Raw genomic sequence first — 27,741 nt, 5'->3', positions numbered from 1 at the left:
CATCTCTTGTTGTCCTGTCTACATATTGTGTCAGGAAACCCTTCTGCATACATTGGACAAACACTGACCCATCTAACGAACTCGAGCTATAGCTTTCCCAATCAATATCTAGAAAGTTAAAGTCCCCCATAACAACCACCCCTATTACTTTCACTCTTCTCCTGAATCATGCTCGCAATCCTTTCTTCTATGTCTCTAGGACTATAAGGAGGCCTGTAGAACACTCCTAACTGGGTTTTCCTATTCCTAACCTCAGCCCAAACTACCTCAGATGACGAGTCTTCATCCATCGTCCTTTCCACTGCTGTAATACTATCTTTGACAAGCAATGCCACACCTCCCCCTCTTTTACCCCCACCTCTGACCCTACTAAAACATTTAAACCCTGGAGCCTGCAACAGCCAATCCTGTCCATAATAGCCACAACATCGAAATCCTAGGTACCAACCCACGCTGCAAGTTCACCTACCTTATTTCGTATACTTCTTGCATTGAAGTATACACACTTCAAACCACTTTCCTGTTTACAGGCACCCTCTTTTGAGATTGATGGCATGTTCCTAACCTCCCTACACTCCAAGTCCTGCACCCTAAAGCTACAGTCTAGGTTCCTATGCCCCTGCAGAGTTAGTTTAAACCTCCCCCCCCAAGAGCACTAGCAAACCTCCCCGCAAGGATATTGGTGCCCCTCAGGTTCAGGTGTAGACCATCCTGTTTATAGAGGTCCCACCTTCCCCAGAAAGAACCCCAGTTATCCAGAAACCAGAATCCCTTCTTCCTGCACCATCCCTGTAGCCACGCATTTAACTGTTCTCTCTCCCTATTCCTCGACTCTCTATCATGTGGCACGGGTAACAAACCAGAGACAACAACTCTGTTTGTTCTAACCCTGAGCTTCCAACCTAGCTCCCTAAAAGCCTGCCTAACATCCTCAGCACTCCTCCTACCTATGTCATTGGTGCCAATGTGGACCACGATTTCGGGCTGCTCCCCCTCCCCCTTAAGGACCCGGAAAACATGATCAGAGATGTCACGTACCCTTGCACCTGGGAGGCAACATACCAAACGTGAGTCTCTCGCCCCCACAATACCGCCTATCTGTGCCTCAGTTATGGGACTGGAGTCACGTATAGCCGTAGACCAAGATGACACAGCACATTTCCTTCCCTAATGGACAATAATGATGTGGAGATGCTGATGTTGGACTGCTGTGGGGAAAGTCAGATGACCCCAGGTTCTAGTCGAACAGATTTATTCAGAATCTCCCGCTTTGGCAGCGCTGCTCCTACATCAGTTGAAGTGCTTCCTGTTGTGATTTGGAATAAATCTGTTGGATTATAACCTGGTGCCATGTGACTTTTGCCTTTGGACAGTAATGAAGAAGATGGGCTTTTCTGACATTCAGAACTTGTTTCCTGTTCAGTATTAGAACCTTAATCAATATTTAAATAAAAATATAGTTTCAAACCCCACGTTGATGCCATCCCTGTATTTAAATGCAGATTCCCATGAAAATATAAACTGGTTCTTTTGAGCAATAATCCAGTGATAATAACATTGTAAAGTCACCTCATGGCATCATCTGAAATGAAGGGGCTGATAACATTCTGAGTCCGGATTCAATCAGAAGCCAATTCATTGACAGATAGAGGTAACAATGTCCCACAGGTCAATGGGGACGAGGAAGGGGGCTGGTACTAATGAAGTTGTCCTTGCAGCGATTCGATAAACCTCATGAGAACATTGTGTTGCACCACCTCATCGCTAAACCTGTCCCATCAACAGGGAATTAAGGCAACAATCGCAAGCTGTTTGCTCAAATGAGGCGAAAACAGGTTGAGCAATGTTGAAACCTCAGTGTCCCAGTGGATAACTTTTAGGGCATAAGATACATGCTCTGGAAATGAAGGTAATTCAGTGATTTGCCCATCAGCACGAAGGGACAGAATAATTCATAACGAAAATGCATCAACCAATTCAGTTCGTCAGAAAAATATATTACCTGATGCTGGCGGTCATTGGGGTACCTGGTAAGTGTCTGTAAACCAGGAGGTTGCAGAATGATGTACATGAGGTAATTACTGTTCTGTGTGGAATTACTCAACAGCTCGAGCTGCTTCCGTGACCGTGGAAATAGCTCGATATTCTCGAGTGTCATCTGTCTCTTCATGTGGAGCTTGTTGTGCCATCTATATGGAGGTAGTCAGGAATATCATTACACTAACGCTGTCATCGTGAATGACTTGTGGGAATTAATCTGTTGGCTCAACTGCCTGGATTTCAATTCTGTTCTCTGTTATAACATTTTATACTTTTTTGGGAAGTCATGCACGGTTAAATCAATGGTCCCTGTGTGAACCCATTCTTATTGGCCCCGTTGAGTATATTATCATTTTACCGAGTTCAGGCCCGAACGGGAATACAAACCTGACTGCACTGACCCTCTGGGTTTCTGAAGGACCGTTCGGTCCAGGATGCTTTTCAGGGCAGGGCAGAAACGGACATTTCTTCCAAGTCGTGTTATTGTTGGACTCACTGCTGCTGCCTGAGCTATTCCCCTCCCCAGGAAGCTGCCAATTTGGGGTCATGAGCAAGCTGATATAATGATTTAAATATTATGTAGTAAACATTTAGTATATCAGTTTTCCAGAGTTTGAGAGATTTCGCTTCCTTTATACAATTATTCATCTCGTTTACTGCACATGGCAGACACTCCATTTTCTCACAACTCTTTGAGTAAAGGATTTATTTGAATTCATTCGTGGATTTCTGAGCGACCGTCTTTTATTAGTGAAATTCAAACTGGGCGCCCACAATGTCGTCATTATGTTACCCCACATTCCATTTCTAAACACTTTGTTATTTATATTGTCTCTGTTGGTTCATGACTAATGTCTCTCATATGCGCTGAACGGAAACACGTCTAACAAAAATGTCCTAATTTCTGCAATGTCTCCGATATAATTTGAATATGCGACCAGACCAATTCCCATAACCCCACCATCCCAAACCTCTCAAAATATACTCCGGAGACAGCCCTGAGCCGAACTCTTATTGATCTGAATGTAAGTGTAAGGCGCTCTGTTCCAAATGTGGTTCAATCATTCGGCTTGAAGCAGAACACACATTTGTCTTATTTAACCATGTTATGAGGTCTAATGAAATCAAGAACAGACATAATTATAATTTTATTGAAATATTTAACAAAATAATCTATGACTTAACCGTAGCCGGGTCCTCACGCATTTTGTTTTAAATCTCGCCCTTGTAGTCTTGGCTTTAATCGGGAAACTGTCAGTGATATCACATCTCAGTTGTGGTGTGTTCTGCTTCTCTTTGTACAGTTAATGTGTTGGCAATCGTGGTTTTATCGCAGGGAAAGTGTGGTCTTTCTCCATGCATCACTTTGTACCTGGTTGCCATGGCAGCAGCGGATCTATTGGCAATAATCACTGATGTCATACTTCATCGAATCAATGACTATTATTTCCCATTAAATTTCCTGAGTATCACTCCTGTATGCAGTGTTCGTTATGTCTTGCTCCGTGCAGCTATCGACTGTTCTGTCTGGTTCACTGTCTCTTTCACCTTTGACCGATTTGGAGCCATTTGTTACCAGAAGTTGAAAACGAGATATTGTACCAAGAAAACTGCAGCCGTGGTTCTCTCAACAACAGGCACTCTGCTCTGTTTAAAAAATATTCCCATCTACTTCAGATTTAAACCTAAAGTGATAGTTGATAATGTACCGCTTTTCTGCTCTAATAAGCGAAGTTATTTTACTGACCCGAGATGGATTGGATTTCGGAGGTTTGAAAAGGTTTTAACCCCATTGATACCATTCGGGTTAATTCTGTTCCTCAACATTCTGACAGTCAAACACATTTTCAAGGTCAGTCGAATCCGAAAGGGCCTAAAGTGTCAAAACAAGGCCCTGGACCACAGTGACCCAGAGATGGGAAACAGAAGAAAGTCTGTGATTTTACTCTTCAGCATTTCGGGCAGTTTTATACTTCTTTGGTTAGTGTATATTTTATATATTTTTAATGTCTCTTCTTACCTAGATGAGTATTCCTTCTATATCTTTGAAAATGTTGCCTATATGCTGCGGAACCTTAGCTGCTGCACAAACACATTTATTTACGTGGTGACTCAGGCCAAGTTCAGAGAGCAATTAAAAAGTTCAGTAAAATATTTGGTGACGTCAATTGTTAAATTCTTTATAAAAAGGTGCAAACCGACAGTTTCGGTTTCTTCAGCAGATCAGGGGAAAACTGTCAAATAGAAATTCTGAAAGATGACAGCTGGAGGTACAACCCAATGTCAACAACACTGACCGTCCCAACTTCAGCTCAATCACATCGATTGTCTATTCTTCATACCTACTCAGGGAAAAAATAATTAAACTCAGTACGGAATCAAATATCCCATTCATTGGAAATATTGACTCAAGTTATTATTCTCGTTTTCGCATTATCGCTACTTCTGTTATTATAAACATGTCTTATTATTAACAGTAGTTATGGTCGTGTTAGTGAGGATCGTGATGGCTGTGGATAAGGAAACATAATGTCTTAAATAATGTGAGCTGGGCAAATTACTCATGGGGTACACATCAAGGAGGATTCCCAGGTTCTTGGACAGTCAAACTGACAGTGGAGGAGATTTCTGTCCTCAAGAAATTCAGGGTTGAAACAGTGTCCCAGAGTTAGAATTCACAGAAGCCAATCAAACTGTGGGCTGTGTGGAAAAGAACAGTCCAGTGTTTTTAATCCAGTGTATAATCTAGAGCTATACAACAGCGTGCAAAAAGGAATAAGGTGAAATTATGTACCTGCTGTAATTACCTCACAACATACTGAAGCTATCCAGTCAGTGACAGCCAGTTACTTTATTGTTTCAACATTCTTGTCATGTGTGAGTCTGAGAGAATTGAATTGAATTTATTGTCCCATGTACTGAGGCACAGTGAAAAGCTTTGATTTACGAGCAATACAGGCAGATCACAGAGTTAAGTAGCATAGATGAGTAAATAATAGATAAACAGCAGCAAAAACAAAAACACAGGTACAGCTGAATGTTAAGAGTTTGTGAGTTCATTCAGTATTTGATCGAAGTAGGATAGAAACTGTTACGAAACCGGCTGGTGTGTGTGTTCAGGATTCTGTACCTTCTCCCTGATGGCAGAGGTTGTAGAAAAACATTGCCAGGGTGGGATGGATCTTTGAGAATGCTGGCGGCCTTTCCTTGACAGCGGGCCTGGTAGATGGATTCTATAGATGGGAGGTTGGCCTTTGTGATTGTCTGGGCCGGGTTCACCACTCTCTGTAACCATCTCCGATCTGGAATGGTACAGTTACCATAGTGATATACCCAGTCAAAATGCTCTTGCTAGCACACCTATAAAAATTGGCAAGGGTATTCACCATCATGCCAAATTTCCTCTGCTGCCTGAGGAACAAGAGACGTTAAATAGAACATGGAACAGTACAGCACAGAACAGGCCCTTCAGCCCACGATGTTGTGCCGACCATTGATCCTCATGTAAGGTAAACCTAATGTACGAATCCTCAAATGTCTGTGACCATATGCATGTCCAGCAGTCTCTTAAATATCCCCAATGACCTTGCTTCCACAACTGCTGGCAATGCATTCCATGCTCTTTCAACTCCCTGCGGAAAGAACCTGCTTCTGACATTCCCTCTATACTTTCCGCCAAACAGCTTAAAACTATGACCCCTCGTGTTAGTCATTTCTGCCCTGGGAAAAAGTCTGGCTATCGACTCTATCTATGCCTCTCATTATCTTGTACACCTCAATTAGGTCCCCTCTCTTCCTTTTTTTCCAATGAAAAAAGTCTGAGCTCAGTCAACCTCTCTTCATAAGATAAGTCCTCGATTCCAGGCAGCATCCTGGTAAACCTCCTCTGAACCCTCTCCAAAGCATCCACATCTCCCCTATAATAGGGCGACCAGAACTGGACACAGTATTCCAGGTGCGGTCTAACCAAAGTTTTATAGAGCTGCAACAAGATCTCATGGCTCTTAAACTCAATCCCCCTGTTAATGAAAGCCAAAACACCATATGCTTTCTTAACAACCCTGTCCACCTGGGTGGCCATTTTAAGGGATCTATGTACCTGCACCCCAAGATCCCACTGTTCCTCCACACTGCAAAGAATCCTGTCTTTAATCCTGTACTCAACTTTCAATTTCGACCTTCCAAAATGCATCACCTCGCATTTATCCAGGTTGAACTCCATCTGCCACCTCTCAGCCCATCTCTGCATCCTGTCAATGTCCCGCTGCAGCCTACAACAGCCCTCTATACTGTCAACAACACCTCCAACCTTTGTGTCATCTGCAAACTTACTAACCCATCCTTCAATCTCCTCATCCAAGTTATTAATAAAAATTACAAACAGTAGAGTCCCAAGGACAGAGCCCTGTTGAATACCACTCACCACTGACTTCCAGGCAGAATATTTTCCTTCTACTACCACTCGCTGTCTTCTGTCGACCAGCCAATTCTGTAACCAGACAGCTAAATTTCCCTGTATCCAATTCCTCCTGACCTTCTGAACGAGCCTACCATGGGGAACCTTATCAAATGCCTTGCGGAAGTCCATATACACCACATCCACAGCTCGACCCTCATCAACCTTTCTAGTCACATCCCCAAAGAACTCAAGACTTGTGAGGCATGACCTGCCCCTCACAAAGCCGTGTTGACTGCATTTAATCAGGCCATGCTTTTCCAGATGGTCATAAATCCTATCCTTCAGAATCCTTTCTAACACCTTGCAGACGACAGATGAGAGACTGACTGGTCTGTAATTGCCGGGGATTTCCCTATTTCCTTTCTTGAAGAGAGGAATTACATTTGCCTCTCTCCAGTCCTCAGGTACGACTCCAGTGGAGAGCGAGGATGAAAAGATCTTTGCAAGTGGTGAAGCAATCACATTTCTCACTTCCCAAAGCAGCCGAGGACAAATCTGGTCCTGGCCTGGTGACTTGTCAATCTTAATGTTTGACAAAATTTTCAGCACATCAGCTTCCTCAATCTCTATCCATTTCAGCATGCTTACCTGCTCCTCAATGGTTTCATTCACTACAAGGTCCTTTTTCTTTAGTATAAAGGCAGAAGCAAAAAACTCATTTATGGGTTCCCCTACCTCCTCAGACTCTATACACAAATTCCCTTTGCTATCCCCGATCGGCCCTACTCTTTCTTTGATCATTCTCTTATTCCTCACATAAGTGTAAAATGCCTTTGGATTCTCCCTAATCCTTCCTGCCAAGTCTTTTTGTGCCCCCTCCTGGCTCTACTCAGACCATTTTTGAGCTCCTTCCTCACCTGCCTGTAATCCTCCAGAGCTGAACAAGACCCTTGCTTCCTCCACCTTACATAAGCTGCCTTCTTTCTTTTGATGAGAAGCTCCACTGCTCTCGTCATCCAAGGTTCCTTTATCTTACCCCTTCTTGCCTGTCTGAGAGGGACATATTTATTCATCACTCGCAACAACTGTTCCTTAAACAGTCTCCACATGTCTATAGTGTCCTTTCCATGGAACAATTGCTCCCAGTCCATGCTTCCCAACTCACGTCTGATAGCATCATAGTTTCCTTTTCCCCAATTAAGTATCCTCTCATTGTGCTGGGCCTTTGTAACTAGTGTGTCCACATGAAAAGTCCAAGGAAGCTTGTTGTGGATGACCACTCCAAGGAGCTTGATACTCTCCACTCGTTCCACCTCTGTGCTGTTAATGTGTAGGATGGAATGAGGAACATCCTGCCAAAAGCCAATAATGAGTTCCTTGGTTTTGCTGGCATTGAGAGCTAGGTTGTTCTCAGTGCACCATTTTTCCAGGTCTTCCACCTTCCGTCTATAGTCTGTTTCGTCGCCATCTGAGATTCGACCGAATATGGTGGTGTCATCAGCGAACTTGTGAATAGTGTTAGTATTTGGTGATGCAGTCAAAGCTATACAGTGAGTACAATAGGGGGCCAAGTATACACCTCTGGGGGGCTCCAGTGTTGAGTGTTCGTGAGGATGAAATATTGTCCCCAATCTTCACGGATTGTGGCCTGTGGGTCAGGAAACTGAGGATCCAGTTGCAGAGAGTGGGGCTTAGTCTGAGTTCACTAAGTTTAGTAATCAGTCTGAAGGGGACAATAGTGTTGAAGGCTGGACTGTCGTCAATGAGTAGGATTCTTATGTAGCTGTTCTTGGTGTGAAGATGTTCTAGGCAGGAGTGAAGGGCAAATGATTATGGCATCTGACATGGATCTGTTGGTCTGAAAGGCAAATTGGAGTGGGTCAAGAGTAGTGGGGAGGCTGGAGTTGATTAATACCATGACCAGCCTTTCAAAGCACTTCTTGACCACTGAAGTTAGGGCCACTGGGCGGGAGTCATTGAGACAGGCTGCATGAGCCTTCTTAGGCACAGGGATGATGTTGTCCCTCTTGGAACAGGCAGGGAGAGTGGCCTGCTGCAGGAAGAGGTTGAAGATGTACATGAAGACCTCTGCGAGTTGATCTGCACATGCTCTAAGTGCACGGCCTGGCACTCCATCTGGTCCCATCGCTTTCCTTGGATTCACACAAAGGAAAACTGGTCTGACCTCTGATCCAGTGACTGTTGGGCTAGATTCGTCAGGACTTTTCTGAATAGGTATTACCTCTCTGCTGAAATTCTGCTCAAAGCGAGCACAGAAGGCATTGAGACGATCCGGGAGGGATGTGTCATTGTCTGCTATCTTGCACTGTCTCTTTTTCGAACCTGTGATGTCATTCAGTCCTTGCCATAGTTGCCGGGTGTCTGGGTCTCTAGTTTGGAGCGGTATTGGTCCTTGGCTGTCTTAATGGGTCTGTGAAGGTCATACTTGGATTCCTTATATTTAAGTGGATCTCCTGATCTGCTTGGACTCTTGTGAAAAACAGGATCTCACAAAGAAACTTAGATAATGTTACGATGTGTTACTCTAAATCCTCTGCGAAGGAAAACTAAAACATTCAGAAAAGCTCACCTCACCTCGCAATCTGTTAAATGTGAGAGTGAAGGAAAGAAAACCGCTTGATTTCCACAGCTTAAAGAAAATAACAGTTTATTTTTTCTAATTCTAACAGTGGACACTAAACAAAAACTTTCAACAAACCCAAGCTCCCTTTGTTCTTCAGTAATCACTGTCTGATCCCAACTCTATAAAAATACTACTGCAATAACACAATTCTTAAACATTAAATCAACTTAATCTCTCAAAATCCATCCAGTTCCTCTGCTGTCTTCCTTCTGTTCTGAATCTGCTGCTTCCTTCTGTCCATCCCAATCTGCTGTATTCCTCTGTCCTTCCAAATTTACTGCTTTCTCCCTGGGCTGTTGTCTTTGAGGTTTTTTCTCTTTTCCGACCAGTGCCTTTGTATAAAATTCCTTGGTCTCTGTCATAGATGGGGCCTTCTGGGAGATTTCGTTTGAAGCTTTGAGAGCCTGTTTCAGATGAAATGCACTCTCTGGTTTAATCAGCAGTTCACTCTCATTAATGTTCAAAATGTCCTTCCTTTCCACATCCCCAACATCGTACCCTCTCATTGGTCTGATGTCGTCAATACTATAAAATTTAAATTCAATTGGTTTTTTGCATCCTGGGCATAATTATTAATTGGTTAAATTCAAATTTGGTTACCTTAACATCAAAACACCTCCCCCCCCAAGTGGATTGATACATATTATCAATGTCGAGCTCTCTCTTCACCCATCACAGACACATGTACTGTTACAATCTCTTAGCTCATAAAGGGCAACTCTCTTTTAAAGTGACCACACACTCTTTCGACTTGGTAACAAGAAAAACAACACCATCACCCACAGGTCGATGATCAGTTTCCATCAGAATTTGGGTCTCAGTGCTCTCTGCTTTCACAGTTGGCAATATGTGGAGGTGTCGTTGTTAAGGAGAAAGTGAGGACTGCAGATCAGAGCTGAAAATGTGTTGCTGGAAAAGCGCAGCAGGTCAGGCAGGATCCAAGGAGCAGGAGAATCGATGTTTCAGGCATGAGCCCTTCTTCAGGAATGAGGAAAGTGTGTCCAGCAGGCTAAGATAAAAGGTAGGGAGGAGGGACTTGGGGGAGGGGTGTGGGAAATGCGATAGGTGGAAGGAAGTCAAGGTAAGGGTGATAGGCCAGAGTGGGGGCGGGGGCGGAGAGGTCAGGAAGAAGATTGCAGGTTAGGAAGGCAGTGCTGAGTTCGAGGGATTCGACTGAGACAAGGTGGGGGAGGGGAAATGAGAAAACTGGAGAAATCTGAGTTCATCCCTTGTGGTTGGAGGATTCCTAGGCGGAAGATGAGGCACTCTTCCTCCAACCGTCGTGTTGCTATGGTCTGGCGATGGAGGAGTCCAAGGACCTGCATGTCATTGGCGGAGTGGGAGGGGGAGTTGAAGTGTTCAGCCACGGGGCGGTTGGGTTGGTTGGTGCGGGTGTCCCAGAGGTGTTCTCTGAAACGTTCCGCAAGTAGGCGGCCTGTCTCCCCAATATAGAGGAGGCCACATTGGGTGCAGCGGATGCAATAAATGATGTGTGTGGAGGTGCAGGTGAATTTGTGGCGGATATGGAAGGATCCCTTGGGGCCTTGGAGGGAAGTAAGGGGGGAGGTGTGGCCGCAAGTTTTGCATTTCTTGCAGTTTTGGGGGAAGGTGCCGGGAGTGGAGGTTGGGTTGGTGGGGGGTGTGGATCTGACGAGGGAGTCACGGAGGGAGTGGTCTTTTCAGAATGCTGATAGGGGAGGGGAGGGAAATAAATCCCTGGTGGTGGGGTCCGTTTGGAGGTGGCGGAAATGATGGCGGATGATACGCTGCATATGGAGGTTGGTGGGGTGGTAGGTGAGGACCAGTGGGGTTCTGTCCTGGTGGTGGTTGGAGGGGCGGGGCTCAAGGGCAGAGGAGCGGGAAGTGGAGGAGATGCGGTGGAGGGCATCGTCAATCATGTCTGGGGAGAAATTGCGGTCTTTGAAGAAGGAGGCCATCTGGGTTGTTCGGTATTGGAACTGGTCCTCCTGGGAGCAGATGCGGCAGAGACGAAGGAATTGGGAATATGGAATGGCGTTTTTACAGGGGGCAGGGTGGGAGGAGGTGTAGTCTAGGTAGCTGTGGGAGTCGGTCGGTTTATAGTAAATGTCCGTGTTGATTCGGTCGCCCGAGATAGAAATGGAAAGGTCTAGGAAGAGGAGGGAGGAGTCTGAGATGGTCCAGGTGAATTTGAGGTCAGGGTGGAAGGTGTTGGTAAAGTGGATGAACTGTTCAACCTCCTCGTGGGAGCACGAGGTAACGCCGATACAGTCATCGATGTAGCGGAGGAAAAGGTGGGGGGTGGTGCCAGTGTAGCTGCAGAAGATGGACTGTTCCACATATCCTATGAAGAGGCAGGCATAGCTGGGGCCCATGTGGGTGACCATGGCTACTCCTTTGGTTTGGAGGAAGTGGGAGGATTGGAAAGAGAAGTTGCTCAGAGTGAGGACCTGTTCAGTCAGTCGAAGGAGGGTGTCAGTGGAAGGGTACTGGTTGGTACGGTGGGAAAGGAAGAAGCGGAGGGCTTTGAGTCCTTCGTGATGGGGGATGGAGGTGTACAGGGACTGGATGTCCATGGTGAAGATAAGGCATTGGGGACTGGGGAAGTGAAAATCATGGAGGAGGTGGAGGGCGTGGGTGGTGTCCCGAACATAGGTGTCGTTGTTAGCCCGGGATGGGAAAAGGCCAAAGTTACACAATATCAGCCGATAGTCCAATAGGTTTAATTGAAATCCCAAGTGTTTGAAGAGTTACCCTGTTGTCAGGTGCAGTGAGATGTAAGCACACAGGCACACCATTTATAACCAGAGAGATTAATGACCAGAGAGAACAAAAGATCAGACAAATGGGGTGAGTGATGTGTCGAGAGGCTGAATAATGGACATCTGCATTTGATCAAGGGCATCACGCCCTGTAAGAAAAATATCAACAGGTGGGTAACAAGCAGAAGGCTGACCGATGTACCCATTAAATGAGGTCGAGAGATAATTAACAAATAATGTGATGCTGGAGACGAGTAAGATAACTGGAATAACACAATAAGGAGGAGAGTCTCATGTGAATGTTTTAAGCAATGTGGTAAGTCATTCAAAACTGTACAAGTTAATTTACTCAGATTAAACAATTTATGAAGATACTGGCGTCAAAATAGACAGTAAGGAAGATTTTACAAATACAGAGCAGTCTGGTAGTATCATGTGTATCGCAACATAAACCCAGGACCACAGTTGAGGCTGTCTTCATGGGTACAGAATCTTAGCTGTCAGTCTCTGCTCAGCGATTCTATGTTGTTGTGTAAATCGAAGTTCTCAGCCGAGGGCTCAATTTCTGCCCCACGGACAAAGTGTCTGCCCCATTGGTCTCGTGTTAGACACAGAGGAATTCGTAAGGCAAATGAGGTTTAGGGAATTCTTCAACAACCCGAAAGATGTCAGCAGTGAGCCCAGTGAGGGAACCAATGAACCGGAACAGTTGGTGGAGAGATCCATAGTGCAGCCACTAAAGAAGAAAGAGTTGAATTGGACCCCTGCAGAAGGCCCTCTGCTCTAGGCTCACCATGTCTGCTCAATCAGCCCGGAGATGTGGGAAAGCCAGATTCATCACCTGCACTCACAAGGCAGTGCAGAATGTCACCGACGCATAACACAACGCCATCCATGCTCTCATGGCCAGACGCAACATTGTTATCAAACCAGCAGACAAAGGAGGAACCACCATCATATATAATAGAATGGATTACTCCACAGAAGCATACCGACCAGTGTACACCCAGGAACACACAGACAACTAGCTACTGAACCAACCAAAGAACACACCCATCAACTCAATGAGCTGATCAAGACCTTAGACCAAGATCTTCAGAGAATCCTCTACACTCTCGTCCTTCATACTTCTCACATCCTGAGACCTCTCCTGTCATTTGAAAATATACAAAGCCAACACACCTGGTCAGCCAGTTGGATCAGGCAATGGGACACTCTGTGAGACCCTTTCTGGTGATGCTGAGGCCATCATGAAACCCATTGTACGATGAACTTCCAGTTTCTGTCATGACACGATAGAGTTCCGAGAGAAATTCACCACCCACAGACCAGTGATACCAGGAACATTCCTCATCCTAATGGACGTTTCGGCACTCTGAACCTGCATCCCATACGGCAACGGCATTGCTGCAACAGCTCAGTACGCAACACCATTAACTGCTAATTTCCAGACCCATCCTACAACTCATCTGCTTCATCCTCGATCACAGCACCTTCACCATCGATAACCAGTTCTTTAACCAGACACACGGAACAGCCAATAGAGGTCGGATCTGCACCCCAGTATGCCAATATTTACAGGCACAAGTTCTAGTGAGAATTCTTGGCTGCACAGGACCTCCACACAACGCTGTCCACCAGCTACATCGATGACATTTTCTTCCTATGGACTGATGGTAAGGAATACCGAAAGGGCTACACAGTGATATCAGCAAGATTCATCACAACCATCAGACTGACCATGAAGTGCTCTTCACAACTGGGACTGTTTTTCGATGCCCGTATATCCAGAAAGGACAAACCCCTCAGGACTTCACTCGACCACAAGCCCATGGGGTTCTGCATTTCTCCAGCTTGTACCCTCAGGGTGTTAAAGAAGCAATTCCCTACAGACAGGCCATACACATGCATAGCATATGAACAGATGAGGAGAAACGTTGGATAAAGGTTTAAAGGGATACCCTCAGTACCATGAGACACAAAGCTCAACTCATTGATTGCCAGTTCCGACTTGCCAAAACGAAAATGACCTCCTCAGAAGACAGACACAGAATACATCACATCGAGTACCTTTCATCATCCAGTACATCCCCAGAGTGGAGAAGCTCCACCATGTGTATATCACAGCCTTCAACATGTCATCAATGACAACGAGCATCTTGTCAAAGCCATCCCTACACTGTCACTTCTCATCTTTAAACACCCACAAAACCTCAAACAGACTATCGTTCACCTCAAACTACCCAGCTTTCAGGAGAACATCGAACAAAACACCACACGACCCTGTCTTGGCAACCACTGCAAAACATGTCAGATCTTCAACATGGCTTGTACCATCACACGTGTTAACACCACCGCCACGTACACTGCAAGTACTCATGTGTCTCAGTCAATGCTGTCTATCTCTCACGTGTAGACAAGGTGCCCCTTCATCAAGTGGTTGTGTACTCTGAAAGCCAGTGCTTCCAATTAAACCTGTTGGACAAGAACCTGGTGTTGTGTGATTTTTAACTTTGTACACCCCAGTCCAACACCAGCATCTTCAAATCAAAGCAAGGGTACAGTATCCTTAAGAAAAGGAGCAGCTTTGTGACACATCCCCCTTAAAAAAAATCAATCTCCAAAAATCTGACAAAAAAACTGGATCGTAGCTGAAACACACAGACACACAATACTAACTACACCCCTGCAAACATACACAGGCACCTACAAATTCAGGCCGGGCCACACCCCCCCCACTGAACACCTCTGTGTCTCATTCGAGTCTCGATAACACATCAGCAATCCCGTTTTCGTGACCTGCCACCTGCACAATTGTCAAATGGAAAGGCTGCAACAACAAGCTCCATTGAAACAGTCTGAACTTCTCCACAAATGGCAATGGGTGATGATCAGTGAATACGATTATCTCAGATACATTGCTGATATAGACACTGAAATGTTATAATGGCAACACCAAGCTCAAAATCTCTTTATCCACCATTGAATATTTCTGTTGAACGTTCAACTTCCTGGAAAAATACCCAATGGGTCTTTCTATTCCCCATCGCCCTCCTGCAGGAGCACCGCACCGACACCCACATCACTGACATCGATAGGCACCTTCAAAGGCTTCACGTAAACAGGTGTGGCTAACACTGGGGCAGTGACTAACAGAATTGAGGCTGGCAAATGCCTGAAACTTACCCTTTATTTAACAACTCAGTGAATGGGTGATCTACACTGCTGCAATCCGATACAATCCACTCAAACCCAGGAATGGTCGTGCTGCAACTGTTGTCAATGCTGTGGGAAATTTCCCAATTACTTTTGTTTTCACATCCCGTGGGGCCATTTGTCCATGTCCAACAACATGGCCCAGGAAGGTGACATGGACTTTGGCAAATTCACCTTTCGCTCGGATTACCACCAAGCCTGCCTTCTGAAGTCAATCGAACAAGTCGAATAAAACTGTATATGTTCCTTCCATGAGTGACTAAAAATCACCAGGTCACCACGGCAGGTTGGTGTCGAGGAGAAATGGGCAGAAATGCACCAGATTGTGTTGCCGGAAGCATACAGACAGGAAGTGATACAGGTCGCATCAGGAGGCGGTCACCTAGGTGTGAGGAAGACTCAGGCTAAGGTCCAAAATTATTTCTATTTGCCTGGACTGCACAAGGATGTTAACAAATTTTGCCATAGCTGTCATTCTTGCCAAATGGTAGAGAAGCCACAGGCAGTAATAAAACCAGCAACTTTGTTGCTAATTCCTGCATTCGAAGAATTTTTGACATGGGTTATCATTGATTGTGTAGGTCCTCTTCCTAAAACTAAAAGTGGGAACCAGTGCTTTCTAACCATAATGGGTGTGTCCACCAGATTTCCGGAGGCAATTCCATTGTGGAGTATTTCGGCCAAAAGGGTAGGAGAGGAGTTAGCAGCTTTTTATTTACGGAGTATGGCTACCCAGAGAGATTCAGTCAGACCAAGAGTCTAATTTTACTATTAGCCTGTTTAAAGAAGTCATGGACAACTTAGACATACAGCACTTTAAATAAAGTGCATACCATCCTGAATCCCAGGGAGCTTTGGAAAGGTGGCTTCAGACCATGAAGACCATGTTAAGAGCATACTGTCAGCCAGGGCTCCCTGATTGGAACAGGTTAACATCCTCAATCAGGGAACTCCTATTCTATGAGATCCACCTGGCTGACCTTGTTACAATCACTCCACTCCCTAGAACCCAAATTAGGGTCTCAGTTTTCTATTATATTTATTAATGACTGACAGTAATCTCTCAGTCATCCTCTTCAAACAAAATTTGATTTTAAAGCTTACAAAAAGATATCAAAATATTCAGGTTTGAGATGAAGGCCAATGAACCTGGCGTTGTGTGATTTTTAATTTTGTACACACCAGTCCAACACCGGGACCTCCAATCATGTCCTGTTTGTGTCTGTGCTGGAGATTTCAATAAGCTATCCTGAATTACCCATCCATGAATTAAACACATTGATCAGGACTTTGGATCCAGTCCTTCAGAGTTCCCTACGTGCCCTCATCCCACGTATTTCTCATGTAGGTAACTTCTACTGCCTTCCAAAGGTACACAAAGCCAACACACCAGGACATCCCATCGTATCGGGCAATGGGACCCTGTGTGAGAATCTGTCCAGCTATGTTGAAGGCATCTTGAAACCCATTGTAAAGGAGATCCCTAGCTCCTGTCGTGACGCTACGGATTTCTTACAGAAACTCAGCATCCACGGACCAGTTGAACCGGGAACATTCCTCATCACAATGGACATTTCCGCACTCTACACCAGCATCACCAACAAGGATGACATCACGGCAACAGCCTCAGTACTCAACACCAACAACTGCTCATCTCCGAGCACTATCCTCAAACTCATCCACTTTATCCTCGATCACAACGTCTTCACCTTTGACAACCAGGTCTTCATCCAGACATATGGAACAGTCATGGGAACCAAATTTGCACCCCAATATGCCAATATCTTCATGCACAGGTTCGAACAAGCCTTCTTCTCTACGCAGAATCTCCAACCAACATTGTACACCAGGTACATTGATGACATTTCCTTCCTCTGGGCCCATGGTGAGGAGTCACTGATAAAACTACACAGTGACATCAACAAGTTTCATCCCACCATCAAACTCACCGTGGACTACTCTCGACTATCTGTCTCATTCTTGGACACATGCATCTCCATCAAGGATGGACACCTCAGCACCACACTCTGCCGCAAACCCATAGACAACCTCACAATGCTACACTTCTCCAGCTTCCACCCAAAACATATTAAAAACAGCCATTCCCTATGGACAAGCCCTACGCATACACTTTTCCAGCAACACATTTTCAGCTCTGATTGCCAGCATCTGCAGTCCTCACTTTCTCCTCTTATTCAAATGAACAATTCATAGATAAATTATAAAGAAGTAATTGTTTTAACTAAACACAAGATACAGCAGAAATGTAAATAGAAAAGCCTTACGTTACCAACCCACCAGAGAGCCCTTTGTTTTGGTTCGAGGGGGAGGGCAGGTGGGAGACACGGCACGTTTAGTGTCTCAGGTTCAGCCGCTGCCCAAATATATTCCCAGCAGCCCCTTGGTGCTTGCAGCCACCTCTCGCTCTGCTGCTGTCTATAAAATAAAGGCTGCTCACGCTCAAGGTCAGTCCTTGAAGAGGGAAATTGACCTTCCCAGCAGCCCCCACCTCACCCTCTGCTTTCAAACTGACCAATCTCCCCTGGCAACAGCAGAATTGGGGAGTGGGGGAGGGGGAGAGGAGCCAGGAACGTAAGTGACTGATTTAAAAACTTACCTCGAGTGTAGGGGCCCTGCACCTTTGTTTAGCTGCAGGAAGAGCAGGAGTGACGATTCAGGGCTGACGGGAAGGTGAATCATTGATTTAAAAACTTACCTCGTGAATAGGCGGAGCGCACGGTGAGCAGGAGCAGACTCGGGATTGCTGGGTAAGTGAAGGAACATATTTGGGTGGTTACTTTAACCAAAACACTACTCAGGTATTGTCTCCCACTCATCCTCATCCTCCAATCAAATATAGATTTCTGTGTGCCAGGTTGGTAAGATAACTTTAGTTTTCTTTATTTTTCAGTTGGAATGTTGGGAATTGAGAATCGTGGGAATGGAGGTGAGGGCAGTTAAATGTTCCTCCTGAGAATGTGGGAGGTAAGGGACACCACTCGTGTCCTTACTGACTTCATCTGTGGGAAGTGCACCCAACTCCAGCTCCTTGAGAACTGTGTAAGGGAACTGGAGCTGGAGCTGGATGAACTTGGGATCATTCGGGAGGTGGAGGGGGTTATTGAGAGGAGTTACAGGGAGGTAGTCACACCTCAGGTACAAGGAGGTGGTAGATGGGTTACAGTCAGGGGACAGAAAGGGAACCAGCAGGCAGTGCAGGGATCCCCTGAGGCTGTTCCCCTCAATAACAAGGAAACCATTTTGGATACTGTTGGGGGGGGGGGGCGCGGGGAAATGACTTACCAGGGGTAAGCAATGGGGCACAGGTCTCAGGCAGAGTCTGTCCGTGTTGCTCAGAGAAACAGGGAAAGGAGCAGAGCATTAGTCATTGGGAACACCTTAGTTAGGGAAACAGATAAAGGTTGTGGGGGAACAAGAGAGACTCACGGTTGGTGTGTCCCCTCCCAGGTGCCAATGTCTCAGATTGGGTTTTCAGGATCCTTGAGGGGGAGGGGGATGGGGATGGGGAGGGGGAGCAGCCCCAAGTCATGGCCCACATTGGCACCAACAACGTAAGTAGGAAAAAGGATGGGGATGTAATGCGGAAATTCAGGAGCTAAGCTGGAAGATTAAAGCTGGTTTGTTGTCTGTGCCACATGCTTGAGGGGGGTGAGGAATAGGGAGAGAGAGGAGTTGAACACGTGGCAACAGGGATGATGCAGGAGGGAGGGATTCAGATTCCTGGATAGTTGGGGCTCATTCTGGGGTAGGAGGGACCTCTACAAACAGGATGGTCCACACCTGAAACAAAGGGGTGACAATATCCTGGGGGGAAATTTGTCAATGTTGTCGAGGAGAATACTGAGATACAGGAAACTAAACGAGACAAGATTGAGGTTCACAAGGAGGAGGGGTTAGCAATTCTGGAAATAATGAAAATAATTGCGTTAACTGCGTGGCTCCAGGGATGGTGCAGGGAGGGAGGGATTTCGGTACTTGGATAACTGGGGTTCTTTCTGGGGAAGGTGGGACCTCTATAAACAGGATGGTCTGCACCTGAACCTGAGGGGCACCAGTATCCTTGGGAGGAGGTTTGCTAGTGCTCTTGGGGGGGGTGGGGTTTAAACTAACTCTGCAGGGGCATGGGAACCCAGACTATAGCTTTAGGGTGCAGGACCTGGAGTGTAGGGAGGTTAGGAATATGGCATCAATCTTAAAGGAGGGTGCCTGTAAACGGAAGAGTGGCTTGAAGTGTGTATACTTTAATGCCAGAAGTATACGAAATAAGGTAGGTGAACTTGCAGCGTGGGTTGGTACCTGGGACTTCGATGTTGTGGCTATTACGGAGACATGGCTAGATCAGGGACAGGATTGGCTGTTGCAGGTTCCAGGGTTTAAATGTTTTAGTAGGGTCAGAGGTGGGGGTAAAAGAGGGGTGGGTGTGGCTTTGCTTGTCAAAGATAGTATTACAGCGGTGGAAAGGAAGATGGACGAAGATTTGCCATCTGAGGTAGTTTGGGTTGAGGTTAGGAATAGGAGAGGTGAGGTCACCCTGTTAGGAGTCTTTTACAGGCCTCCTAATAGTCCTAGAATCGTTGAAGAAAGGATTGCGAAGATGATTCAGGAGAAGAGTGACAGTAATAGGGTGGTTGTTATGGGGGACTTTAACTTTCCTGATATTGATTGGGAAAGCTGTAGCTCAAGTTCGTTAGATGGGTCAGTGTTTGTCCAATGTGTGCAGGAGAGTTTCCTGACACAATATGTAGATAAGCCAACAAGAGGTGAGGCCATACTGGATTTGGTTCTGGGTAACGAACCAGGCCAGGTATTAGAACTAGAGGTAGGTGAGCACTTTGGGGACAGTGACCACAATTCGGTGATTTTTACTCTAGTGATGGAGAGGGATAAGTGTGTACTGCAGGACAAGAGTTATAGCTGGGGGCAGGGAAATTATGATGCGGTGAGGCATGACTTAGGATGTGTGGATTGGAAAAGTAGATTCCAAGGCAAGAGCGTAATTGATATGTGGAACTTGTTCAAGGAGCAACTATTGAGTGTCCTTGATAAGTACGTATCTATCAGGCAGGGAGGAAAGGGTAGTGTGAGGGAGCCGTGGTTTAATAAGGAATTGGAATCCCTTGTTAAATGGAAGAGGGCGGCCTTTGTAAAGATGAGGCGTGAAGGTTCAATAGGGGCGATTGAGAGTTAAGGTAGCCCGGAAGGACCTGAAGAGAGAGCTAAGAGCAGCAAGGAGGGGACATGAAAGGTCCTTAGTTGGTAGGATTAGGGAAAACCCTAAGGCTTTCTATAGGTATGTTAGGAATAAAAGAATGACTAGGGTAGGAATAGGTCCAATCAAGGATAGTAATGGGAAGTTGCGTGTGGAGGCTGAAGAGATTGGGGAGGCATTGAATGAATACTTTTCGTCAGTATTCACTCAGGAACAGGACATTGTTTTCGATATGAATACTGAGGCACGAATAAGTAGAATGGATGGCTTTGAGATATGTAGAGAAGAGGTGTTGGAAATTCTGGCAAGGGTGAAAATAGATAAGTCCCTGGGTCTGATGGCATTTATCCTAGGATTCTCTGGGAAGCAAGGGAGGAGATTGCAGAGCCATTGGCCTTGATTTTTGTGTCCTCTTTGTCTACAGGAGTAGTGCCAGAGGACTGGAGGCTAGCAAACGTGGTTCCCTTGTTCAAGAAGGGGAGTAGGGATAATCCTAATAACTATAGGCCAGTGAGTCTCACTTCTGTTGTGGGCAAAGTCTTAGAGAGAATTGTAAGGGATAGGATTTATGCACATCTGGATAAGAATAATGTGATCAAGGATAGTCAGCATGGTTTTGTGAAGGGCATGTCGTGCCTCACAAACCTTATTGAATTCTTTGAGAAGGTGACTAAGGAGGTAGATGAGGGGAAAGCGGTAGATGTGGTATATATGGATTTTAGTAAGGCATTTGATAAGGTCCCCCATGGTAGGCTACTGCAGAAAATACAGAGATATGGCATTGAGGGTGAGTTGGAGGTTTGGATTAGGAATTGGCTGGCTGGAAGAAGACAGAGGGTAGTAGTTGATGGCAAAGGTTCATCTTGGAGTGCCGTCACTAGCGGTGTTCCGCAAGGATCTGTTTTGGGACCATTGCTGTTTGTCATTTTTATAAATGACCTGGAGGAAGGGTTAGAAGGTTGGGTGAGCAAGTTTGCGGATGATACGAAAGTCAGAGGAGTTGTAGACAGTGAGGAAGGATGTGGCAGGTTACAGCGGGATATAGAGAAGCTGCAGAGCTGGGCAGAAAGGTGGCAAATGGAGTTCAATGTGGGTAAGTGTGAGGTGATTCACTTTGGTAAGAGTAACAAAAAGATGGGGTACTGGGCTAATGGTCGGATACTTGGTAGTGTGGAAGAGCAGAGGGATCTTGGTGTCCATGTACACATATCTCTGAAAGTTGCCACCCAGGTAAATAGTGCAGTGAAGAAGGCATATGGCGTACTGGCTTTTATTGGTAGAGGAATTGAGTTCCGGAGTCCTGAGGTCATGCTGCAGTTGTATAAGACTCTGGTGCGGCCGCATCTGGAGTATTGTGTGCAGTTTTGGTCGCCATACTATAGGAAGGATGTGGAGGCACTGGAACGGGTGCAGAGGAAGTTTACCAGGATGTTGCCTGGTATGGTAGGAAGATCCTATGAGGAAAGGCTGAGGCACTTGGGGTTGTTTTCATTGGAGAAAAGAAGGTTTAGGGGTGACTTGATAGAGGTGTACAAGATGATTAGGGGGTTAGATAGGGTTGACAGTGAGAACCTTTTTCCACGTATGGAGTCAGCTATTACAAGGGGGCATAGCTTTAAATTAAGGGGGGGTAGATATAGGACTGATGTTAGGGGTAGGTTCTTCACTCAGCGAGTCGTAAGTTCATGGAATGCCCTGCCAGTAGCTGTGGTGGACTCTCCCTCTTTATGGGTATTTAAGCGGGCATTGGATAGGTATATGGAGGATAGTGGGTTAGTGTAGGTTAGGTGGGCTTGGATCGGCGCAACATCGAGGGCCGAAGGGCCTGTACTGCGCTGTATTCTTCTATGTTCTATGTTCTATGTTCTATGTTCTAATTAAGTCCCTTGGTTTGGATGGGATTTATCCTCGGATTCTCTGGGAAGCCAGCAAACAGATTATACAGCCTTTGGCTTTGATTTTTATGTCAAACTTGTTTACTGGAATAGTGCCAGAAGACTGGAAGGTAGCAAGTGTGGTTCCCCCTGTTCAAGGAGGGGAGTAGAGACAACCCTGGGAATTATAGACCAGTGAGCATTACTTCCGTTGTGGGTAAAGTGGTGGAAAAGTTATAAGAGATAGGATTTTTAATCATCTAGAGAGCAATAAGTTGATTAGGGACAGTCAACATGGCCTTGTGAAGGGTAGGTTGTCCCTCACAAACGTATGAAGTTATTTGAGAATGTGACCTTACAGGTGGATGAGAGTAAAGCGGTTGACTTGGTGTACATGGATTTCAGTAAAGCGTTTGATAACATTCCCCATGGGAGGCTACTGCACAAAATACTGAGGCATAGGATTGAGGGTGATCCAGTGGTTTCAATCAGAAATTGGTCAGTTGAAAGAAGATAGAGGATAGTGATTGATGGAAAATGTTCATGTTGGGGATCAGTGACTATTAGTGTACCGCAAGGATCTGTTTTGGAGCCACTGCTGTTTGTCAGTTTGATAAATGACCTAGATGAGGGTTTAGAAGGATGGGTTAGTAAATGTGTGGATGACACTAAGGTCGGTAGAGTTGTGGATAGTGCGGAAGGATGTTGTACATTACAGAGAGACATAGATAAGCTGCAGAGCTGGGCTGAGAGGGGGCAAATTATGTTTAATGCAGAAAAGTGTGAGCTGTTTCACTTTGGAAGGAGCAACAGGAATAAAGAGCACTGGGCTAATGGTAAGATTCTTGGTCATGCAGATGAGCAGAGAGACCTCAGTGTCCCATGTATATAGATTCCTGAAAGTTGCCACCCACATTGATAGGGTTGTATACAAAGTATAGAGTGGTTTTATTGACCGAGAGATTGGGTTTTGGAGCCTGGAGGTCATGGTGCAGCTGGTAAAAATTCTGGTGTGGCTGCAATTGGAGAATTGCATACAGTTCGGGTCACCGTGTTATCAGAACGATGAGGAAACTTTGGGAAGGGTGCAGAGGACATTTACCAGGATGTTGCCTGGTCTGGAGGGAAGATCTTATGAGGAAATGCTGAGGGACTTGAGGCTGTTTTTGTGAGTGATAAGGTTAAGAGGTGACTTAATAGCGGCATGCAAGATAATCAGAAGGTTCGATAAGGTGGATAGTGAGAGCCTTTTTCCTCGGATGGTGATGGCTAGTGGGAGGGGAGATAGCTTTAAACTGAGGGGTGATAGAGAAAGGACAGATGTCAGAGGGAGGTTCTTTACTCGGAGAGCAGTCAGGGCATGAAATGCCTGGCCTACAACAGGAAAAGACTTGAGAACTTTAAGGGCGTTTACATGGTCATTGGATAAATATTTGGATGAAAATGGAATAGTGTCGGTTAGATAGGCCTCAGATCAGTTCCACAGGTCGGTGCAACATCGAGGGCTGAAGGGCCTGTACTGTGCTGTAATGTTCCATATTCTCCGTTCCATGTTTAAAGTCCCTGAAGATATTACCCAGCTCATTTCGATGGGGAGGCAGGGAGTGTACTGGTCCAAGGATAGTGTCAGTGTGCTCAGAAGGCCATTGGGCTAGAGACTGTCGGCTGCAGTTGGCTCCTCCTCCTGCATCCACAGGACTCCAGCCCTCTGTCCATCCCCCAGCGTTTACACTCATGGGCCCCTTCCAGACGACACACTCAGGGTGCCATGAGGGGTTTCCGGTCCAGCTGCCTTGATCCAGCTATCTTCTTCTCCCCTCAAAGACCCAATAACAGAAATTGATGCTCAGGGGAGGCGTGGTAAGGTTTCAGTTGACTCAGGCATGACTATTTTATCTGTCCACCCCGTGTGTCTCCACTGTCAGTATACCCGGAATTCACATTGTGGAATCGTTCTCCCAACCTGCTCCCATTCAGATAGGTCAGCTCCAGGTCCAGGAGACATTTGTCATTGCCAAGAATCCAGCTGTTTCCCTGGTGGGTCACCAAGTCCTGTCTAAACTTGGTGCTTCGATCCACTGGTCTGATCAGGGCCTGTTCTTGGAGCTCCCTGATCACTCTGTGGTGTAGGCCCTGAGTTTGCTGTTGCAGTGCTCTCACCCTGTCACACAGGCACTGTTGTAGTGCTGGCAACTACAGAACAACCCCATGAACCTCTCCTGTACCCCCTGATAGTGGATTTAGAAGGAAGCACCAATCCCTGTTTCAGCTTTATCCATCATCGTCTCCTGACACCCCGCTCTCCTGTAATTACCCATCGCACAGACCTTTTTACCCACTCTCTAGTCCCTGATTGATATGCAAGCCTCATGACCCCCTTGGTTAGGCCAGTCAGGTCACTAGAGTAGAATGGGTGAGTTTATTTCAGTCCTGTGGACCTAGATGCTTCCGTCCAGCTTGATACTGTCCAATCAGCTTTGTTCACATTGGGTCCCACCTTGGTGCCCCATGTCACTGTCTCTATTAAGTCCACGCATCAACCTGAGGAAATTGGTGCTATGATCTAATCCTTGTCTTGCGGTGAATCTCTTCGGGAGACCCATTGTGGGAACTCTCAGATTCCTGTATTTCCTGATGAGGCCAGTTGGGTCTGTCTATTGGCCAGTAATTTCACTCCAGTATTAGCCTCACTCGCCCCATGACTATGTGTCCCACCGGTCCTCGCATCCACACCCCCCCCACACCCCGTCCCTGAGGGCACTCCATAAAAATCATGTGGAGTTGGTGGTTACTTCTCCACTGCACCGTGTTCCTGTCCGTCCTGGTGCGGCCCTCCCTTGAGGACGTCACTAGAGACTGTCCCCTGATGCTGTATATACTCATCCCTCTCTATCGTTCAAGTAAGCATAATCGAATTGTGGTCACCATCACCAAAGTGCTAACCTACCTTCAAATCTAACACCTGACTGGGTTCATTACCCAGTATCAAATCCAGTGTGGCCTCGCCCCTTGTTGGTCTGTTTACATACTGGGTCAAGAAACCTTCCTGAACAAATTGGACAAAAACTGACCCATCTAAAGTACTCAAACTATAGTATTTCCAGAGCTGAAAATGTGTTGCTGGAAAAGCACAGCAGGTCAGCCAGCATCCAAGAAGCAGGAGAATCAACATTTCGGGCATGAGCCCTTCTTCAGGAGGGTCCACGGTTATCGGGAACAACACCGTTTCTGCCGTCGCCGCAGCAACTTCCACCCCCAGTGACATCACTCACCTGCACAATGACCACACCGATCTCCATCACCACACCTAACCCCGCCCCGCGCCGATCTCCGTCACCACACCTAACCCCGCCCCACGCCGATCTCCGTCACCACTCCTAACCCCGCCCCCCACGCCGATCTCTGTCACCACTCCTAACCGCGCCCCCACACCGATCTCCATCACATCACCTAACCCCGCCCCCGCGCCGATCTCCGTCACCACACCTAACCCCGCCCCCACACCGATCTCTGTCACCACACCTAACCCCGCCCCCACGCCGATCTCCATCATTCTCCTGCTCCTTGGAAGCTGCGCTTTTCCAGCAACACATTTTCAGCTCCGATCTCCAGCATCTGCAGTCCTCACTTTCTCCTATAGTATTTCCAGTCAATATTTGGAAAGTTAAAATCTCCCATAACAACTACTATGTTACCCTCAGTCCTATCCAGAACCAGTTTTATAATCCTTGCCTCTACATCTCTGGAACTATTCAGACACCCATAGAAAACTCCACTAGGGTGACCTCTCCTGTTTCTAACCTCAGCCTGTACGACCTCAATAGTGGAGTCCTCATCAAACATCCTCTCTGCAACAGTAATACTGGTCTTGACTAACAATGTCACACCACCCCCTCTTTTACCATCTTCTCTACTCTTACCCAAACATCTAAACCCCAGAACCTGCAACAACCATTCCTGTCCCTGCTCTATCCATGTCTGTGAAATGGCCACAACATTGAAATACCAAGTACCAACCCATGCTGCAAGTTCACCCACCTTATCCCAGATGCTCCTGGTGTTGAAGTAGACACACGTCAAACCACCTTCCTGCCTGTTGGTACACTCTTGTGACCTTGAAACCTTATTTCTGACCTCACTGCTCTCAACCTCTTGGACACTGGAACTACAATTTCGATTCCCATCCCCCTGCTGAATTAGTTTAAACTATCCGGTTCACAAAGCAGACTAGTTTAAAACTAATCGGAAAAGTCCTGCATGATACCATCCCCATGAATTGGTATCTAAGGTGGTGAATTTAGCAAGAACCCAACTGCCCGAATGGTGCTCCCCCTCCCCCCAAATTCAAACACTATGCTTCCCAGTGTCCCATCGATATTGTGGTTCTGTTCGCCGAGCTGGGAATTTGTGTTGCAGACGTTTTGTCCCCTGTCTATGTGACATCCTCAGTGCTTGGGAGCCTCCTGTGAAGCACATGATTGCTATTGGCAGCACCGCGTGCCAAATGCATTAGCCAAATAAGGACTCAACTATCCGTTTCTACGCAAACGGAAGAGACCATAATTGTTACTCCAGTACGACTGCCCTCAGGCAGGCATGAGGGAGACAGTGAAAGTGCCGAGAAATGTCATGATCGAATTAAAGGATTCATAGAGAAGGCCCCTCTAGAATCTAGTTCTTTTAATAGTTGGACAATTTTTAATTCTAATTTTAAAGGGTTCTTTAATTTTAGTCAGAATCAGAATCAGAGAGCAATAGAGAGAGAAATGTTACCAAGAAAGATGAAATAGAAATATTAATAGAGTACCTGATAAATAATTTCATTTGTAAATTTTGTAACAACATTTATAATACAACAGGACTGTTTAGAAAACTCTTAAATCAGTGTCAGGGGATAAAAGCACAAAGAGTTAAGTGTAGTCAATGCGGCTGGGAGGGTAGTTACCACTCAGTCACTTGTCACTATCCCAAATGTAACAGTAATGAAAGTAGGAATGAAGTAGATAACCTATTCCAATGTAAATCTAAGTGGCCAAATTTCATAACAGATTAGTGAGAGTAATAAATCATAAAAAGGATTTAATTGTTAAGCATCAGGATATTAGACAAAGAGATAATACAAGATTAAACAATGCTAAGAGAAGATATAGTAGGAAAGAAGGAAAATTAAAGAGATTCAGGTTTTATACAAAAATAAAAGACAGTACCGAGCTAGAACTATGATGGGAGCTCCATCCAAATGTCAATGCCCACTCAGCAAGGAGGAGCTAGAAGATCATTTTTAAAATAGATTGTCTATTCCTAATGATAAAAGTTACTTAAGAGACTTTGCCAAGTATAAAGGTCAACTTGTGGGGTCTGTGAGATATTCTGACCAGCCCAGTCACGGTGGAAGACGTCAATCAGGCCTTAAAGGTGATGGATGTTAAAACCACGGCCGGGTAGGATCAATGACACTCAGATGGGATTAAAATATTTAACAAAGATAATACGGTAATCCCCAGAATTTATACAATCTGACTTAAAATAGGCAGTATCCCAGATGTATTAAAGATAAGCAGAACTGTATTAATCCCTAAAGTCAATGATGAGGTCGG

At 45.8% G+C, this 27,741-nt stretch overlaps 1 protein-coding gene across 1 annotated transcript in view; it reads left to right on the top strand.

Annotated features, from left to right (window-relative positions):
* The first annotated feature begins 1,963 nt into the window (after positions 1 to 1,963).
* LOC140465568 (probable G-protein coupled receptor 139) overlaps positions 1,964 to 27,741 on the top strand; it is a 41,745-nt gene continuing 15,967 nt past the window's right edge. The window contains exons 1-2 of the mRNA XM_072561110.1: positions 1,964 to 2,030; positions 3,345 to 4,186. Of these exons, the coding sequence (XP_072417211.1) occupies positions 1,964 to 2,030; positions 3,345 to 4,186 (909 nt within the window). The remainder of the gene's footprint in view (positions 2,031 to 3,344; positions 4,187 to 27,741) is intronic.

The sequence above is a fragment of the Chiloscyllium punctatum genome, chromosome 42 (genome assembly GCF_047496795.1).
Source record: "Chiloscyllium punctatum isolate Juve2018m chromosome 42, sChiPun1.3, whole genome shotgun sequence".
NCBI classification, from domain to species: domain Eukaryota; kingdom Metazoa; phylum Chordata; class Chondrichthyes; order Orectolobiformes; family Hemiscylliidae; genus Chiloscyllium; species Chiloscyllium punctatum.
Note: the sequence above shows the minus strand (reverse complement) of the source record. Positions and strands in the feature narration are given on the sequence as shown.